This window comes from Pezoporus wallicus, unplaced genomic scaffold, assembly GCF_028554395.1.
Source record: "Pezoporus wallicus isolate ANWC-B61680 ecotype Strahan unplaced genomic scaffold, APGP_CSIRO_Pwel_v1 contig_3952, whole genome shotgun sequence".
NCBI lineage: Eukaryota > Metazoa > Chordata > Aves > Psittaciformes > Psittacidae > Pezoporus > Pezoporus wallicus.
This window is the reverse complement of record NW_026635034.1, coordinates 10029243-10043566: the sequence shown is the minus strand read 5'-3', so window position 1 is coordinate 10043566 and position 14324 is coordinate 10029243. Positions and strand designations below refer to the sequence as shown.

The 14324-nt window shown below is 39.9% G+C and overlaps 1 protein-coding gene across 5 annotated transcripts in view; it reads left to right on the top strand.

The window, feature by feature from the left end:
- Positions 1 to 1852: 1852 nt before the first annotated feature.
- The window catches only part of CCPG1 (cell cycle progression 1), a 24467-nt gene continuing 11995 nt past the window's right edge, over positions 1853 to 14324 (top strand). For 2 of the 5 annotated variants that reach the window (XM_057397943.1, XM_057397926.1), the window contains exons 1-6: positions 1853 to 2016; positions 6651 to 6722; positions 10352 to 10466; positions 11421 to 11500; positions 11689 to 11896; positions 12902 to 12997. In XM_057397943.1, coding sequence (XP_057253926.1) covers positions 6663 to 6722; positions 10352 to 10466; positions 11421 to 11500; positions 11689 to 11896; positions 12902 to 12997 — 559 coding nt within the window. In that variant the 5' untranslated portion in view covers positions 1853 to 2016; positions 6651 to 6662. Of the gene's footprint in view, positions 2017 to 2146; positions 2326 to 6650; positions 6723 to 10351; positions 10467 to 11420; positions 11501 to 11688; positions 11897 to 12901; positions 12998 to 14324 lie in introns of those variants that run through there. The other 3 variants (XM_057397963.1, XM_057397954.1, XM_057397936.1) reach the window with 2 other exon arrangements.

The window sequence follows — 14324 nt, the reverse complement described above, 5'->3', positions numbered from 1 at the left end:
CCTGCTTTCCTGGACATGACTGAACACCTACCTGCCTGCCCATGGGAAGTGGTGAATGAATTCCTTATTTTGCTTTGCTTGTGTGCACGGCTTTTGCTTTACCTGTTAAATTGTCTTTATCTCAACCTATGAGTTTTCTCACTTTTACTGTTCTGATTCTCACCCCCATCCTATTGGGAAAGAGGGAGTGAGTGGCTCTGTGGGTCTGAGTTGCCAGCTGGGGTTAACCCATGACAACCCAGCAAAACCGAAGTAAATCAGATGCTGACAGTTATTCCTAGAATGACTGAAAGAAGATTTGTTTTCTTAAAGCTACATGTCTAAGTGTATGACAAAAAGGTGGAGATCCATTTTTACAGAGTATGCTGGAAATGGGGATAATCATATACCCTACTTCTGTCAATGGCAGTGTTTAAGTATCTTGAAATGACCCATAAGTAAGGGGTTTGAAGAGGTTTGATCCACCAGATCCACTGCAGGGTCCCACCATAGGTGGCACTACATTCACTTGCAGTTGTTTTAAACAGTAAAACCTGAGGTGTTCTAAGAGAACCATTGGTCATGTTTCAGGCTCCAGCACACATCAAAACACCATGAGGAGACTGGTTTTGCTCAGTGCTTGGACTTGATGGCAGTTTCTTGGCAGAAGTCATCTATTTGCCCCCATAAGGAGATGGATTTCAAATAACATGGCAAAGCATTTCAAATTTGTTAAGTGTTTGTGGTCAGAGCAAACATTGCTCAAGACGTGTATTGAAATACATTGGTGGGGGAGAGTGAGGAACTGACTTTTGACTTTATTTAGTAAACTGTGGACAGTGATAACTGGACTCATGTTGACAAGGAAGTGGATTAAAAATTAGAATTTGCATCTACCTGGATATGTGTGGCAGAAATAATTAGAATGGGTAATAAAAACATGAATAAGAGTAGAAGTATAGTGAGATGTTGTGAATGCTTTATTTTGGTTTTGACTCCTCTTTTTCTAACATACAGAAATGTGCATACTAAGCCTTAAGAAACATCTCAATGACTGTACTCCCTTGCCTTAGTTTGGCTGTGCAAGCCCAAACCCTGCTGTTGTTCAGAGGTGCAATGAAATCTTTTTTCCTGTGTTCCTCAGTCACAGGAAGGATGGCGAAAACATTTCAGTTGAGGTAAAACACTGGTAAGAAATTGTACTTTTCCTTTACTTTGTTTTGAGGCCTGTTTTTGTCTCCTGATCGTTTTTTGCTCCAGCACTGCTGGGGCTGTCTCTGGCCATTGGATGTACTCTGTGTGTTGTCCCCCAGGGGCAAGGACAGCTTCTCCTGAGCAGCGCAGGGTGCAGGCATCTTGTTCCAAGCCTGAGCTGGTGGGCCACTGTCCAAATCAGTTAATTCACAGGCATCCTCAGGTGCAAGGATCAAGTATTCCTAGTCCATATGCTGCACTGTTTTTTTTCTTTTTCCTGTGTGTGCCAGCGGATGTGCTTTGTTGGGGCCGTTTTGTTTCTTTTCTTTCCTTTAGCACCAGCGCTATCCGCACCTAAAGGAGCGCGTCCCTTCGTAGCCGGGTGTCGGCGGGGTTACCCTGTGACCACAACTGACACGCTCCCCGCGCTGCAGGCCCCTCTGAGCCCGCTCCCCCGGGACAAACACTGGCCCCGCCTTGCTGCCCCGCTCCTCGCGGGCTCACTCCGCGGACCCGCCACGCCGGCCCTGTCCCTGGCTCAGCCCGGCCCAGCCCAGCCCGGTGCCAGCGTGCGGGGCCGCGGCGCGGCGTTGCCATAGCAGCGGGAGGCGCGGTTGCCGGCGGGGCGGGCCGCCCGCCGCGGTGCACGCCGGTCGCTGTAGTTGTGGCTGCGCGAGAGTCGCTGGGCGGCGGCGGGGCGCGGACTACGCTCGCCAGGGTGCTGAGGCGCCGCCGCGCGCAGGCGCCGTCCCGCGCGGGCCGGGTGCTGTTTTTGACGGCGTCACCGGCGGTCGCGGCCCCGGCCCCTCGTCTGTGCCGGGCCCCGCTCGGGGCCGCGCTCAGGTAAGCGGCGGCGCGGCGGGACCTGACCGGCGCCGCGGGGAGCTGCGGCCTTCCGGCCTGGCCTGGAGTCGGTGCGCGGCTCCCCGGCTTGCGGAGGGGTTGCCTGGAGCGGGGCAAAGCCCGGGAGTGCTGGGGCCGGGCTGGGACAACCGGTGTTGGTCGCGGGGAGCGAGTAACCGGGTGCTGCGGGGCGGCCGAACTGGCTCCGCGGGCGGCGTTCAGCACCGCGCTGGCCCTGGCCCTGGCCGCTGGCATTTGCCAACTTCCTTCGCTTCCGTCATCTGTCTGTGTGCCTCCGGCTGATGCAAGGTGTTGTGTTTCGTAAACCTTGTTATTGTTGCTTTAACTGCGCCGGCAGCGCACCGCTTTCCGTCTCAGGTGTGATGCAGTAACACCTGTGCGAGGGAAGTAACGGTGAATAGGGGCTGGCTGCCCGGCTTTGGGGCGGGTTGCCTTTAGAAGCCACATTTGCTGGAGATCAGAGAGGAAATAGTCTTATGGGTTGCTAAATATGGTCGTGGAGGAGGAAAAGGTTACTTTGGGAAGAAATTATATTGCTCAGTAGAAATAAAAACTTGCATGAAAACCCCAAAGTGTAATACCACTATAACATGTTTATTTCTGCTGTGCAACAAAGAAGCCACTGTAGGAGAGAACTGAGTTTTTACTTGGAATGACAGCACAGCAAGCTCTAGAGAGCACCGATTCCTGTTACTGCCTTGTTATTCATCTTTGTCAGTGCTCACTGAAATTATTTTAGTCTAGGAAATCCTCTATTAAGATGGAAGAACTTAGGGATTTGTTTAGACTGGAATGCTTATTCTTTCTGCGACTGGTATTTATTCTGCTTCAGAATAGATAAGCAGGATGTGGTATCTCATATTTATTTTTATAGAGATATATGGGATAACATTATCGACAGTCCATATGGCTGTAAGCTTTTACATCTCATGCTTCTGGTTTGCATTTCAGTAAGGTTAGGAAAGTAGCTCTGATTCCCTTCTCCCTCCCCCAGCTACATAAAGGTTGAACTCTGAATGTAATGGGTATTTATTTTGCCTATAGAAATGTAAGAGGCCATGTCACTGATAGCGTAGGACATTCATGGGCCTAGGATCAGCTTTGCAGTTAAAACTGGGGTACAGAAGAACTTGAGCTGTCACTTTCTTTTGAAAAACAGTGGCAATGAAGGTATGTAGTGAGGAGCCAAACCAGTGGAGCTGTGTGAATGGGGGGGGGTGTGTGTGTGGTGTGTTTCTTTGCATTTCAATCTTTCCTTCTGGCTTGGCCTGATACACAGGAGATGTGGAATACCCTATTGTATCTTCCACTTATCCCTGCTGTCGTTGTACTACAACCCATTAGGATCATCTTGATTTGTTAGGAAGTTTGCAGGTTTGTGTCTTACTGATTCCTGCCTAAAGCTTTCTTTTTAAAGACAGTGCCAATGTATCCAGCACCTTTGGCTGATGGGAGAAGCACACAGGGTCTTGGTTGGTCTTTGTCATCTGGTGGTGGTGGTGAATACAAGCTGGTGAAGATTTTGTTCTGAGCTCAGTTTAGTCACTGGGTTCAGATTAGTCTTCTGTATTTCATTTTACTTAAGGGACTGGATGTGACCTCAGATTTAGTTCTGGCTCTGTGTGTGTTATTAATCTTTTGCAGAAATAAGCTGTTTAACTGATGATTGAAGTTTAGGAACACTGTACCTAGGTTTTTTCTTTTTTTTTTTTTTATAAAAGCCTTTTAGGCTGTTTAACCCTTTTAGAGCTAATTATTTCTAATTAATAGAATGCTCTGCTTTTGGTAACTGTTTTACACATGTATATTTGCTTAATGTGCTTACAGGAATGTAGTGACCCTAGAGTTGCCAGTCAGTCTGATGCTGTGCTATCTATCTGTCAATAAATTTGGTAAATTTAGCAGTTCTCAATGTTTTTGTAATTATTCTTTTTTATTTCATTCCTGATATGAAAATCTTTTCTATTTTGGAGATTGGTCACCTGTATAAAGTTAGATATGCAGTATTAATGTAACATTCTGGTTGAATAAAAGATAAGTGACTTTTGAGGCAATTTATCAAGGCCAGCAAGTAAGGGAAAATTATCATTGTTTGTGTGTTCCTCTGGGTTTTTTTTATTTTCGTTATGCTGATGCCCACATAGTGAGGTCCTGAAGCTTTTGTTTGGGAAGGGAAGACAAATGTGCAATGCTTCATGAAGCCTGAGGCCAAGGTTGTATATTGAGTAGAATTGGTTTTAAGCAGTGCTAGGTTACTTGTCTGTCAGGCTGTGATCTGGATGGAGAGGGAGAACACGATAGCATTTATGTTGAGTTAGCCAGGGCCCGTGATGAAATGCTGAATTAGCTGGAGGAAGACTGACAGTGCAGTCTCCAGTGAAGGCTCTGCTGGTGAAACTTGCCCTTCCAAGATTTGCAAATGCAGTTGTATCAGCAGATTCATTTATTTATTTTCTGTTAAAGGATTTGCATTATGTGACTTCGTTGCTTTTCATCTAGCACTGAGATGCACCAAAACTGGAATTGCCATGTTATGAAGCCGCAGCCTGAATTTCTTCCCCAGTGGAGATCAGACTCGCTAGTAAGGGCTGGGGGGGACTGCCTGTACTGTGTTTGCCCCAAGCTGTGTTTTCTGTGGTTATGCAAAAGACTTGGTTTTCAGTGACAATAAATTTGGTGCTTTTATGATTGCTGTGTTCAGTGAACTGTAGAATAATTAAATGGGAATGTTTTTATACCAAAGAGAATTCTGCCAAGCTAATTTCAGATCAGCAGTGCAGTTTTGGCAATACAGCGAGCCATGTTTCTGATAGGTAGCAAATGCTGGTACTGGTTGTTGCCTTCCTCTGAAAGGAATGCTGCTGCTGAACACCTAGTCAAATGCAACATCATTTAATGACAGCAAGCAGATGTTATCATCTCATGGGAGCTCTGGAATGCAGTCTTTGCCGTTTGGGCACTTGTTATTTTGAAGATTGAAGAAGTATGATTAAAAAAAAAAAATAAAAATCGATGATTGAGTACAGTAGCTTTTTAAAAAAACCCAGAGCAAAGTGACACCCCCTTCCTGGTGTTCCCCAGCTGAGATTCCAGGAAAAGCACTAATGAAGGAAGAAAAAGATCTAAAGGAAAATGACAACCAAATTCGAAGTAGGCCTTTATAATGAATGGAAATGTAGTTTCTCTGATATTGGTACCTGTGTTGATTATTAGTGAATATTTTTGCTTTATAAACTGTTATGATTGTCATTTGCCTTTTTTTACAGAGGAACCCCAAATATATTAGTTGAAGTTGATGGGGAAAAAGTGTCATGTTAGGAAAACATACAATTAAGTAACATAATGTAAAGGCATGAGACAAATATTTACTGTGTTTTGTAAGAAACCTAAATGGAATTGGAAGTTTTATATTTTGTTGTGCAGGTTTCTAGCCACGTCAGCATATGTAGGTGTTCTTATCCAAGGGTTGTGTATGTTTTGTGTGTTAACAAACAAGATTGATAATGAAGTAGAGAGTACATAAATTTAAACAAATAGGTGCTTTTCTCTGTGTCCTCGCTAGAAGTAACGTGATGTGGGAAATAAAGCAGATGTCTGAAGATCTCAGAACAATCTGCTTTGTCAATATAATCATCATTTTATAGAAGCTTTATTGAACCACAATTTCTTTTGCTGTTTTTTGAAATAGGATGTATAGCATAACACACAATGGACTGGAAATTGTTCTATTTTTGAGAATTTCTTTTTCCCCAAGACAAATCCATAGTAAATTTTATTTAACAGTTCAATATATTTTAATTTTAATTATAGGAAATGCATTAAGTTTCTTTTTAAAGTCTTTCTGTTATTTAAGAACTTTAAAAAATGATCAGAACATATACCAATAGTGAATACTCTGTATTCCTGGTACAGGAGAAAAGAATAAACAAGCAGCTGCAGCCAGACAGCTCTCTTCTGAAAGTAACTAGCCAAGTCATGCAGTAGTATTGTAACAAGTGAAATTGGTTCTTCATTACTTTTTGTTCTGTTTTTGTACTCCCAAGGTACTCTCTGAATTTCCTTCAGAATCAGTAACTATGTTTGAGAGTACTTGAAAGAAGTGAAAGAAACATGAAACATTGTTTTGCCCAGTAGTTGAAGAGAATTGGTTCCAAAAATCCTATTTTGTGTCTCCTCAAAAAACCCCACTATGGTTTTCTTGACTAAGCTGTAGTTTTTGTGCACGTAACAGTTCAGAAATAACTGCACCTACTGAAACATGTCTTAAACAATGATGCTACAGACACATTTTAAATTTGATTATAGATTTTTTTGGCTAGCCTTGTATGTGTGGTTTCAGCTGGTCTAAGAGCTCTTTTGGCTGGCCAGAATAGGCATGTACCTAGCAAAGCCATAATTGCTCCCAATATAAAAAAGGTAACAGGAAACATGTACAAAAAAATATATTTTTCTTTCTTACCTTTCTTTTTTTTTTTCAATTCCAGAGTAACAGTTTGTGAATCAGTGTGGTCCTGCTGTAATGTCATGATTTGGATTCTTCTGTTTCTCTTTTTTCCTTGAAAGCAGTGACATTCTATGTGTTGCATGTTAAAAAAATCTACTTTTACTTGCAGTGTGCTTTGAAAATGTCTGAAAATTCGAGTGACAGTGATTCGTCTTGTGGCTGGACTGTCATCAACCATGAGGTACCTGATTTGACATTAATTAATAAGTTCTGTCAGTTTAAGACTAGCCGTATGCAGTAAAATATTTCAACTATATAGATTTTACATATTAAGAGAGAGTATAGAAGAGAGGTTTATAAATAAGAAAACGACTGTTCAATAATGTGTATCCTTTATATAGCTGCTGTAAATTGTGTTATTGAAAAGAATTTTTTTCTACAAAGATTTTACTTTAAAGAACTGATAGAATTTTAGTGAGATGATCTCCTCTGTTCCATCTTTCCTGAAAACACTGTTGTTCTGTGTAGCTTGTCTGTTGCTGCTAATATATTTCTTTTCCATCCACCTTACCCCCCCAAAAAAAAACCCAGAAGTATTGGGAATAGCGCGCAGGAAAAATATCTTGTGCAGAAGGGAACTGATTCTATGGTTTCTTCAAGTCTTTTCTACCACTGACATATCTAGTCCTAGCTTCAACAGCTGCTGTTTAACAGCAGGCCTCTGTCTTTACATTCCATCTGTCCTATTAGTTAAAAATAGGATAAGGACAAGTTTATGCACAAGGGCTAGAATATTAGAAGGCAGCATTTTGAAGGCTCATGTGAATGCTATAGTTTGCACATAACCAACTGCTTTTGTTCCTGACTGCAACATTCTCCGTCTTTTAAGTTGAGTGTCTGAGGTCAGGAGACTGAGGACTGGCATAAAGACAACTGTGAGATGTGCTGCCTCTAATCTTTTGTGTTGCCTTACTCTGCTTGCAGAATGCTTATGCAGTCTGGAGAAATATGCACACAGACCTACTGGGTCTTACTTGCATGATTTCAAGCACTTCCATGTGTGGAATGCTCTTCTGCATTGAGAAAGAAAGATATGGGGAGTTTAGAGGGTCTGGGGTCTCCAGGAATTAATGGCATTGCAAAAACTGGTTGGCAATCCCTTAGAGAAGGTTATGTTACAGAGAGTATGTAATTATATATTCCATACCCACAATACTGGTTTTCCCAGGCTTTCTTGCCTTAGGTGGAGTCTGGTGGAAGCTACAGTGAGTGAAGGAATGCCAACGTTTCATTAGATTTATTGAGAAATGAAGGTGGTGGGAGGGCAGGGCAACTCTGCTCACATCTGTACTGTAAGGTCAGGAATGAGCCTTCTCAGAGCTTCAAATGCTGGTTGCTGAGGGTTTGCCATACTTATGCTTGAAGGGTCTTGAAAACTGTAACAGCCTGGAAGGCTTGGAGGTGGTAAGAAATTTTTTTTAAGAAGGACTGAGTTTTGAAGTGACTTTCTTTTGTGTTTTCCAGGGACTCACAGCAGCTTTTCGCACAAGTTCTTTGCAATTCATGTTGGAATTCTGGGTTTCCTTGGCCCTGTTATTCAGGCAGGAGAGCGCAAGGCATAAAATATGTAGAAATAACCTGGATGTTGGCACCTTGTGGAGGAGGAATTGATGTGGCAGTGCAGGAGTGAGCTAGTGGCAGCAGCTAAGGGAATGTTCTGGAGGTTTTTTTCCCCATTGGGCAAACGGTCACTGAAGAGGTATCTTTCATAATGAAACATACAAAAGCAATCTGATTACTGTGTAAAGAAGTTGTGATGGTAGATTGCGTGGCAGCAAGTGGAAAGAGCGAACAGACTCTGAAAGGCAAAAATCTGTTCTTGGTTCAAAATTCTTGTCTTTTTAAGACCTGTTCAATTCATGTGTGGACCTCTGTCAGATTTGTATGACTTCACTTGTGTTTCTGTCCATCTTTTGAGCTCTGCCATAGCTTCATTTATTAAGCATACTTTTATAAAGTCACTGTTGTTTCTGTATAGCCCTAATTTAATTTGAGTGTTTGTGTTTCCTACCTTCTGAAGTTTGACTAGTTGTATAAAGTGACAATGGCTTTATTAAAACAAAAGTAACTTTTAATTCCTAGTAGAATAAAGCTTGAGACAAGAGAAAAAAGTGAACAATTAAAGGTCTGTTGGGATGGGCTCTGTTGTTGCATAGATGTCTACAGGCGAGGTATGTGAATCTGATGGTGGTCTCTAAGTTTGCATTGTACAGATTAAATCAATACAGCCCATGGAGTCTAGAGAGCAGTAATTCTTCCGCTAAGATCAACACTTCCATTTGATGAAATGACTTGCTGTCTTGACTTTACTCACTGTATTGATTGTAAAGGTGCCTTCAACAATTTGCTCAGGTGTTCACCCTTGAAGTTAGATAAGATTAATGTTTTATCTTACTTTCCCCTAGCAGTGAGCAAGTCAGGCTGAAGTTGCTCAGGAGCTCTGAGAGGCCCCACCTCTTAGTGCGGACCTCCAATATACTTTTCCCCTGTAGTCCTGAGGATTCTTGCATCTCTACAGATCTGGGCTGAGGTGTGGGTGTAGTAAAATTTTTTTTTTTCTTTTTTTTCTTTTTTTTTTTCTTTCAGGTATTTAGCATTTAGTATTTAACTTTACATTTTCTTTCCTGAGATCTCAGTCAGATTTTAATATGTTACTTATTATTGAGTGGCGAATTTCTGCAGAACATTTGCAAATAAAATTGTGATATATAGCCAAACGATACAAAGTGTATTTCAGATTGCTAAAGCAATTAGCTTCTGAAGCCTTTTAAAAAGGCTTTAATGTGGTCGTAGAATATATCTTATGTAGCTTTTTGAGGTATCTGTTCTTCCTCAAGTACAGTCTCCTCTTAAAATCATACATGTTTACTTGAGTCCCGAAACTGATCTGGAAGTATTACTACTACTGTAATTTCACACCTGCTGTGGCAAAAATAACTCCCTCTGTTTACAGAAACAGCTCTAGTTATTTATGGATCAGAATGACTTTGTATTTTTCAGTTACATTTTGCACGTTTGTACTTTCCTACTAACTTGCTTGCCTTCCATCAGTTCTCTTAAACAAAAATTACAATATGAAAATTAAATATTTGGAGTTGCCAGCCATACTGGTTACCTTTAGTACCCTGCAGTCTCCAAGCATTGTGTATCTTCAGTGCCTGTTTTGCTCTGAGGTTGTTGCTGACTAGCAGCTGACTAATAGCTATGGCTCCTTTCTGGATTAAAGACAGAAATCCAACTTGGAGATTCTATAAATATTTGTTTTCCTGGTGTCAGAGATGTCCTGTTAAAACAGCCATTCAAATTTGCCAACAGGAACTGAGATGATTTTTCCTGGTAGTGGTACTTAGTAGAGTACATGGTGGCACTCTTGGAAGCCCCATTTTGGGGAAGGTGTGTGTGTTTCCGTACAATACATGGACATGTGTGCAAGAATTAGATCCCATATTCAAAATCTCCCATTTCTCTAAGTTCTATTTAATAAATAGATCTAATAAAGCTACTGGGAAATAGTTATTTAAAATACTCAGCATAGTTATTAACTGATGGCTAATTTTCCTCATTCCTCCCCCCCTCCCCCCCCCAATTGTTCTTCTCCACCTTTTTACAGTCATGGTCGTAACACACCAACAGTTGTTTCCCTCTAGCTAATTACTTGGTATTTCTCTTGTTTTCTTTGCTCAAAGTCTTCAGTTTTAAAAGATATTACTCTTCTGTTTTTATTATTAGAGTTCTGTTTTCTTTGTAAGCCTTTCCTTCTGCTTTACTGATGGAAATCTGTGATGTTTGTTTAAAACTCTTCAACTCCAGGGTTCTGACATAGAGACAGTGACTTCAGAAAATGGAAGCACAAATGATAACCATGAGTTTGTTTCAGAAGAATACGTTTCTTTGCAAGAAGAGGAGCAACCGACTGACTTGCAAGGTGAGATACAAAAGAGGAGTAGTTCCAAAATATAGTTAAGTATCTGTTGTAGCATTGGCAAAAACCTGGCATTTTTAATAGGGTTTATAGGCCTCTGTCAGAGCACTTGCTTCATCGGAGGTATGGAAAATAATCAGTCATCAGCTCTATAAAAGTATTTTTTTTCTTGAAATAGATGAAATTAGTAGAATGTCTTTCATTTTGTCAATACTTTAGATGTGTTATAGAACAGTATGCACTGGTGTTGCTGGAAGATAGTTTATAGAAGTGCTGTTGATAAAAGAAATATTCCTTAATAATGTCATAGAGTATAATGTCAAATAAGAGTAATTTGGAAGGAGCCGTCAATGTTTTTACACCTAAAAAAAATGTGTTGTGTTAGCGTTTATTGAGTTGGAAGTCTAACCCTGGTGCGTATTAATAAAGTGAAAATCCTTCCACTTTAATTACTAAATTTGATACTAAATTTTTTAACGTTGGCATGAGAACACAGACGTGACAGGTTCAATGTGCAGTTGACTAAATTTGAGCTTGGCCATGTTTCCAGATTCATAATCTCTCCTTGTACAAATAGGACTAGACACTCAAACTCCAGTGACTGTCTGGAAAATATTTTTATTATCCTAGCATATGGATGTACTGTGGTGCCGCTTAGATACAGTGTTGGTTTTTACCTAACTCTGCATTTCATTTAGAGGTTAGTTGCATTATGATCAGGATGAGCATTTGAATTCAAGTATCCTCCAAACCACTGTACTGTGTAATAACAAATTGGACTCTGATTTTTGTTAAGAGAGTTATTAAAAATGAGATTTAGTGTATTTGTAGAAAAAACTTCACTGATAATAGAAATCTGCCACAATTACACACGTTTTTATATTATATATGAGTGAGCATAATTTGTGGTTACTGGTTTTAATCCCATGTTTGCTTGTTTTTTTCCTTTTCATATAGCTCAGTGCAGCAATGATGAAGAGATACCAGTGGTAGATAACACTCTTTCTGCTTTTGAGGAAACTCAAATAGTTCCAGAGGTAAATTGCATTATGTTGTTCAAAAAGCTTCTGTAAGCCCCATGTGACAATGCCAAGCAATGTTTTGAAGACATTAAAATGAAGATACAGATTTTCCTTTTTTTTTAAAGCATTGAGAATTCTTGCTATGTTTCAAGATTATTTTGTTGGATGTATCTGAATATTTTTTACATTGCCCATTTCCCTAGGGAAATAAAGAAAAAATCCCTGATGATGGCTCTGGCATTGGAACTATTAGCGATGATTCTGACATTGTTACACTTGAAGCTCCAAAATCAGAAGAAACTCAAAGTCAGGAGGAAGCTCCTGCTGATGGTGAAGAAGCTCGAAGTACAGATGATTTTAACATGGGTTCCTCCTCTAGCAGTCAGTATGCATTTTCCCATCTAGAAACTGGTAAGGACAATAAATTACTAAGCAACTGTGTGCAAAAAATGTCACCAGGAAAAAAACAAACCAAAATAAAGCAGTTTTTGCTTAGGGAACCTTCTGTGTGTGGAGAGGTGGAAAGATAATCAGTCTTGTTGAGTACATGTCCAAGTATTTGCAGTGTCTAGAAGAACTTTAGGTACCTTAAATCTTAACCTTTGTCCAAAGGTATGTCTGCAGTCTGTTTGAAAGCATTCTCTCCCGATAAGTGCTTGCTATTTTAAATAGAAAGTAAATTGCTAGCATATTTTTGAGAATTAAAATTACTTTTAGTTCATAGAGTAATTGTAGGTTTTCTCTTGGCAATTTTAAAGGCTTCTACAGAACTGACATAAATAACTAGCAGCTGAGAGAGAATTGACTTTTTGGGGCCATGAGGACTAATAGCAGCATGACTACAAAAACTTTTTCTTACCTTCATAGCTACGAAGAGTGTATATATATTTTTTAAGATTCTCACAGTACTTGGCAGAAATACACAATGCATTGTGTTCAGGAGGAATGATAAGAATATTTGGCCAATTAAACCCAAGAAAAAACCCAACAAACCTAAACAAAAATACTTACTCTTGTGTTACCCTTCTCTAGTCTTCCTTTTTAATTCTGTTTTGCTGCTTATTTGTAGTCTTTTCTGTTCTCTTTATTCTCTATAATACTTTTGTGTTAGTGATCTTCGGTTTTCAAAGTGAGTTTATTACAAGAGCAGGACTCTTCTTAAAATACTGTTTTATTTTAGAAGTAGAATAGAGCATTGTTAAACATTTATCTGTCTGTATAGTATCCATTTGGATCAGAAAATGACAGCTTAGCATCTAAATACGATGAGTGATGATTCACAGCAAAGCTGTCACCTTCTTAAAGTCTTCTGCATGACTTAATTTTAAATATAAAATTTATTGACTTTTCTTTTAGAGCAGAGTTCTAAAATTGTTTTTTTTTTTACTTTCCCCCCCATGTTCTTGTACACAAAAGTCAGTTGGCTGGAGGAGCTGAGGAAGATTCCTGATTGTGTAAGGGGATGGGGAAATGAGGTGAAAGAGCATGTGTCTCGCAGTCTTCCTTTCCAAGGTGGTGTGATTAAATCAGATCAGCTTTTGTAAAGCTGATTGCTTATGGCTTGCATGAAGTGTTCTTAAAATTAACAGTAGCGATCTGACTTGATCTTGTAGTAGTGATATTCCAAACAGATGCTAAAAGCCAGTCCTCATTGAAGAATTTGGCTAAGCTGCCAGTGTTTTATTTGCTTTTTTGAAAATTGTTAAACTTACATGTAGATTTGGAATGGGCATCAGTAAGCTTTGTAATACATTTTAATATGTGTGCTTGACTGTTTTAAATGAATCGTTCTTGTTGGATTCCAAATCTGTGTGACTGGCAAAAAGAATTTCTTCCTCCTCACTGAAGCTGATTTCAGCATGGTCTTCTGTGCTGTGCATTTGATTGACCATGTATCACAGAAAATGTCTGGAGTACTTTTGCATTTATTTTAAATGTCAGAGTTTTAGCAGTCAAAGTTTTCATGCCACTTTTTTGGTGATGGGAATCTTTGCCATTCACTGCTTGTTGAGTTTTCTGTTGAGTTGGAAAAGGATGAGCTTCAGATTTTCCTTATATAGATACTAAAACTTTTAATTGCAAACCAATTCCTGGTCAGGCTGTCTTCACCGTGCAGACAGAAATGTTGTAATATTGCTTCGTGAATAAAGTTAACTAGAAGAAGCTTTCATATGCTGAAATAAACTGCATCTAGGCTTGAGTTGTGTCTGTGCGGAAATGTCAGAAAGACAAACAGATCACTGACATTGTTACTTCATGTGGTTTCTAGTGTAGCTCTGACACTGCAAAGTCATAGCAGAAACTAGAATTTTTGGTCACACTTTGTTTCATTTATACCCCTTTTCATCCTGTGAATGTTAGAGGGTACAGCTTTGTACTGAATTCTTACAGCACCTGTAAGGCAGTGTCATTCTTGCCTGAAAGTGTAATGGTGTTGACAACTTGCCAGTAAGTGCTTCTGAATGGCCCTAAGTGTCTTACAGCTTTTTTTTCTTTGCTTTCTGATTGTCTGTTTTTTTTTTTTCCTCCTTTCCTATTCTTTGCTGTCCAGTGTATATCAAAAGATTTTTCCATTTGGCTAGAAGCAGCTTGTTCCTTAACCACTTTTGTATTCCATATGTGTAAGCTTCTGTGGTTGTTGAAAAAACCCTGAAAAACCCAAATAAGTGATGGTAACATCTTCACTTATTAAGTATGTCCTGCATAATCTTTTATAATGTCTGACCTCTGCATTCTAGTAAATTCTGAATGCTGCTCTCCTGACTAATTTCAGAATGCTTGTCTTCATTGTGCAGGGTTGAGGAAGTATGCATCTGCTTCAATGACTGATTCTAAAATA